The sequence below is a fragment of the Corvus brachyrhynchos genome, unplaced genomic scaffold (assembly GCF_000691975.1).
Source record: "Corvus brachyrhynchos isolate BGI_N302 unplaced genomic scaffold, ASM69197v1 scaffold248, whole genome shotgun sequence".
NCBI lineage: Eukaryota > Metazoa > Chordata > Aves > Passeriformes > Corvidae > Corvus > Corvus brachyrhynchos.
In genome coordinates this window covers 20568-25702 of record NW_008239641.1, presented here as the reverse complement: position 1 = coordinate 25702, position 5135 = coordinate 20568, and the positions used below count along the sequence as shown (strand labels likewise).

The window sequence follows — 5135 nt, the reverse complement described above, 5'->3', positions numbered from 1 at the left end:
CCCCTGCCCCCGCCCCCCCCCCTCCCCCCCCCCCCCTTCCCTTGACCCTCTCCCCTCCCCTCTGACCCCTTTCTCTTCCCTCCCATTTCCCCTCCACTTTTCCCCATTTTTTTCCCTATTTTCCCCCCCACTTTTCCCATTTTTTTCCCATTTCCTTTCCCACTTTTCCCCCCCTTCCCCACCTTCATCTGGGGCACGGACTCCCTGCTCAGCACAGCCTCGCCCATTCCCATTTCCCCCATTTCCCCCCCATTTTTCCTTCCACTTTCCCCATTTTTTTCCCATTTTCCCCCCCTTTTTCCCCCCTACTTTCCCCATTTTTCCCCCACTTTTCCCTATTTTTTCCCCACTTTTCCCCATTTTTTCCCCATTTTTCCCTCCACTTTTCCCATTTTTTCCCCACTTTTCCCCATTTTTTCCTCATTTTTCCCCCATTTTTCCCGATTTTTTCCCCACTTCTCCCTATTTTTCCCCCCACTTTTCCCTGTTTTTTTCCCCATTTTTCCCACTTTTCCCCCCATTCCCCACCTCCATCTGGGGCACGGACTCCCCGCTCAGCACAGCCCATTTTTCCCCATTTTTTCCCTCCACTTTCCCCATTTTTTCCCTGTTTCCCCCTTTTTTCCCTCCACTTTCCCCATTTTTTCCCCATGTTTCCCCCGATTTTTTCCCCCACTTTTCCCCCCCTTTTTTCCCCATTTTTCCCACTTTTCCCCATTTTTCCCCACCTTCATCTGGGGCACGGACTCCCCGCTCAGCACAGCCTCGCTCATTCCCATTTTTCCCCATTTTTTCCCCATTTTTTCCCTCCACTTTCCCCACTTTTCCCTATTTTTTTCCCCCACTTTTCCCTATTTTTTTCCCCATTTTTCCACCCATTCCCCACCTTCACCTGGGGCACAGACTCCCCGCTCAGCACAGCCCATTTTTCCCCATTTTTTCCCTCCACTTTCCCCATTTTTTCCCCATGTTTCCCCCGATTTTTTCCCCCACTTTTCCCCCCCTTTTTTCCCCATTTTTCCCACTTTTCCCCATTTTTCCCCACCTTCATCTGGGGCATGGACTCCCCGCTCAGCACAGCCTCGCTCATTCCCATTTTTCCCCATTTTTTCCCCATTTTTTCCCTCCACTTTCCCCACTTTTCCCTATTTTTTTCCCCCACTTTTCCCTATTTTTTTCCCCCACTTTTCCCTATTTTTTTCCCCCACTTTTCCCTATTTTTTTCCCCATTTTTCCCTCCACTTTTCCCATTTCCTTTCCCATTTTTCCCCCATTCCCAACCTTCATCTGGGGCACGGACTCCCCGCTCAGCACAGCCCATTTTTCCCCCCATTTTCCCACTACTTTCCCCATTTTTTCCCCCATTTTTCCCCCCTTTTCCCTTTTTTTTTTCCCCATTTTTTCCCCATTTTTCCACCCATTCCCCACCTTCACCTGGGGCACAGACTCCCCGCTCAGCACAGCCCATTTTTCCCCATTTTTTCCCCATTTTTTCCCCATTTTTCCCCCGATTTTTTCCCCGATTTTTTCCCCACTTCTCCCTATTTTTTTCCCCATTTCCTTTCCCATTTTTCCCATTTTCCCCCATTTTTCCCCATTTTTCCCCACCTTCATCTGGGGCACGGACTCCCCGCTCAGCACAGCCTCGCCCATTCCCATTTCCCGCCCCATTTTCCCCCACTTTTCCCTATTTTTTTCCCCATTTTTCCCAACCTTCACCTGGGGCACAGACTCCCCGCTCAGCACAGCCCATTTTTCCCCATTTTTCCCCATTTCTTTCCCATGTTTCCCCCAATTTTTCCCCCACTTTTCCCTATTTTTTTCCCCATTTTCCCCATTTCCTTTCCCATTTTTCCCATTTTTTCCCCATTTTCCCCCACCTTCATCTGGGGCATGGACTCCCCGCTCAGCATGGCCTCGTCCATTCCCATTTTTCCCCCCATTTTTTCCCCATTTTTCCCCCCATTCCCCACCTCCATCTGGGGCACGGACTCCCCGCTCAGCACAGCCCATTTTTCCCCATTTTTCCCCATTTCTTTCCCATGTTTCCCCCAATTTTTCCCCCACTTTTCCCTATTTTTTTCCCCATTTTCCCCATTTCCTTTCCCATTTTTCCCATTTTTTCCCCATTTTCCCCCACCTTCATCTGGGGCATGGACTCCCCGCTCAGCATGGCCTCGTCCATTCCCATTTTTCCCCCCATTTTTTCCCCATTTTTCCCCCACTTTTCCCTGTTTTTTCCCCACTTTTCCCTGTTTTTTTCCCCAGTTTTTCCCTCCACTTTCCCCCCCATTTTCCCCCTACTTTCCCCATTTCTTTCCCCATTTTCCCCCCGATTTTTCCCCCGCTTCTCCCTATTTTTTTCCCCATTTTTCCCCCGATTTTTTCCCCCACTTTTCCCCCGCTTTTTTCCCCATTTTTCCCACTTTTCCCCACTTTTCCCCACCTTCATCTGGGGCACGGACTCCCCGGTCAGCATGGCCTCGTCCACGACGCAGCGGCCTCGCAGCAGCAGGAGGTCACAGGGCACCAGATTCTCCTGGGGGGAGCGTCCTGCCGGCAGAAATTCCCCAAATTCCCCAAATTCCCAACGTCTCCCACACCAAAAACCTCCATTTTCCCGTTTTTCCCACTCCAAAACCTCCACTTCCCTGCTTTTCCCCCCGCTTTTCCAGCCCCGCTCCCGTGGGAAAAGGTTTGAGGCTGGAGGAAGGAAAAGGTGGGAGAAAAAAAAGCGAAAAAAGCAAAGCAGCCCCCGGAATTCCTGGAATTTGGGGAAATTTGGGGAATTTTGGGAATTGCTGCCTTTGAATGCTGGGAATTGATGGTGGAAAAGCAGGAAATGCCAGGGAAAAAAGGGAAAATCCTGGCAATAAAACCCCGAGGTCACCCCAGCGGCTGCCAGAATTCCCCAAATCCCAGCGAGAATTCCCAGGGGATTTCCCTGGAAATGGGAATTGAAATCCTCAAAATTCGACTTCATCCCAACAAAGACGAGGGGGAAATTCCCGCTTCCAGGGCGTTTTCCAGGGGAATTCCCATTTTTAGGGAGGTTTTCCTGCTTTTTGGGAGTTTTCCATAAAAATTCTGGGCTTTAAGAAGGTTTTCCGTGGGAATTCCCCATTTTAGGGAGGTTTTCCATAAAAATCCCCATTTTCAGGGAGATTTTCCAGGGGAATTCCCATTTTTAAGGAGGTTTTCCGTCGGAATTTCCATTTTTAGGGAGTTTCCTGGGGGAATTCCCATTTTTTGGGAGTTTTCTCTGGGAATTCTCATTTTTAGGGAGGTTTTTCCATAAAAATTCCCATTTTCAGGGAGTTTTTCCATAAAAATCCCCATTTTCAGGGAGTTTTTCCATAAAAATCCCCATTTTCAGGGAGATTTTCCATAAAAATCCCCATTTTCAGGGAGATTTTCCAGGGGAATTCCCATTTTCAGGGAGGTTTTCCGTGAGAATTCCCATTTTTAGGGAGTTTTCCATGGAAATTCCCAATTTTTAGGGAGTTTTCTGTGGGAATTCCCATTTTTAAGACCATTTTCCAGGGCAATTCCCATTTTTAAGGCCATTTTCCAGGGCAATTCCCATTTTCAGGGAGTTTTTCCATAAAAATCCCCATTTTCAGGGAGATTTTCCATAAAAATCCCCATTTTCAGGGAGATTTTCCAGGGGAATTCCCATTTTCAGGGAGGTTTTCCGTGAGAATTCCCATTTTTAGGGAGTTTTCCATGGAAATTCCCAATTTTTAGGGAGTTTTCTGTGGGAATTCCCATTTTTAAGACCATTTTCCAGGGCAATTCCCATTTTTAAGGCCATTTTCCAGGGCAATTCCCATTTTCAGGGAGTTTTTCCATAAAAATCCCCATTTTCAGGGAGATTTTCCAGGGGAATTCCCATTTTTAGGGAGTTTTCTGTGGGAATTCCCATTTTTAAGGCCATTTTCCATGGCAATTCCCATTTTTAGGGAGGTTTTCCATAGGAATTCCCATTTTCAAGGCCATTTTCCTGTGGAATTCCCATTTTTAGGAAGGTTTTCCAGGGCAATTCCCATTTTCAAGGCCATTTTCCAGGGCAATTCCCATTTTTAGGGAGTTTTTCCATGGCAATTCCCATTTTCAAGGCCATTTTCCATAGGAATTCCCATTTTTAAGACCATTTTCCATAGGAATTCCCATTTTTCGGGAGGTTTTTCCACGGCAATTCCCATTTTCAAGGCCCTTTTCCCGTGGAATTCCCGGTACCGATGGAGACGACGTCCCCCGGGACGATTTCGTCGCTGGAAATCTGGCGCCACTTCCGGTTCCTGTAGACCTGGAATTCCCAAAAAAAAATAAATCCCCGGAATCAGCGGGAAAGGAGCAGGAAAAGGAGCAAGAAAGGGGCAGAATCCCCCCAAAAATCCCAGGTTTGGGGACGGAATCAGCGGGGAAACAACGGGAAAAGGGGAAATGAATGAGGCAAAGCCCCCGAAAATCCCAGGAAAGCCAAAAATCTGGGAAAAAAATAAAAATTCCCAATTTTTTGGGGTAGAATCGATGGGAAAATGATGGGAAAAGGGAGAAGAAAGGGGTTAAACCCCCCAAAATCCCAATTTTGGCATGGAATTGGTGGGAAAATGATGGAAAAGGGGAAAATAAAGGATTTAAGCACAAAAAAAATCCAATTTTGGGGATGGAAAGAGCAGGAAAACAACAGAAAAAGGAGGGAAAAAGGTTTAAAACCCCCAAATCCCAAATTTGGGATGGAATAGATGCAACAGTGATGGGAAAAAGGAAAAGAAAGGATTCAAACCCAAGAAAATCCCAAATTTTGGGATGAAATCAACGGGAAAACAATGGGAAAAGGGAAAATAAACGGGTAAAACACAAAAATCCCAATTTTGGGATGGAACAGATGGAAGAACGATGGAAAAAGGGAAAAGAAATGGGTTAAAAACCCCAAAATCCCAAATTTTGGGACGAAATCAATGGGAGAACAACAGCAAAAGGCCCAAATTCCCCCTAAAAACCCCCAAATTTGGGAATTTTGGGATCTTTCCCCTGGGTTTTATTCCTGATTTTTCCCAGGAATGGGAATTTTGGCATCTTTCCCCTGGGTTCTATTCCCAATTTTTCCCAGGAATGGGAATTTTGGGATC

At 46.8% G+C, this 5135-nt stretch overlaps 1 protein-coding gene across 1 annotated transcript in view; it reads right to left on the bottom strand.

Moving 5' to 3' along the window:
- ATP13A1 (ATPase 13A1) overlaps positions 1–5135 on the bottom strand; it is a 30044-nt gene that overhangs the window by 20065 nt on the left and 4844 nt on the right. Inside the window, exons 6-7 of the mRNA XM_017742321.1 lie at positions 4240–4309; positions 2427–2553 (exon numbers count right to left, since the gene is read on the bottom strand). Coding sequence (XP_017597810.1) covers positions 2427–2553; positions 4240–4309 — 197 coding nt within the window. The remainder of the gene's footprint in view (positions 1–2426; positions 2554–4239; positions 4310–5135) is intronic.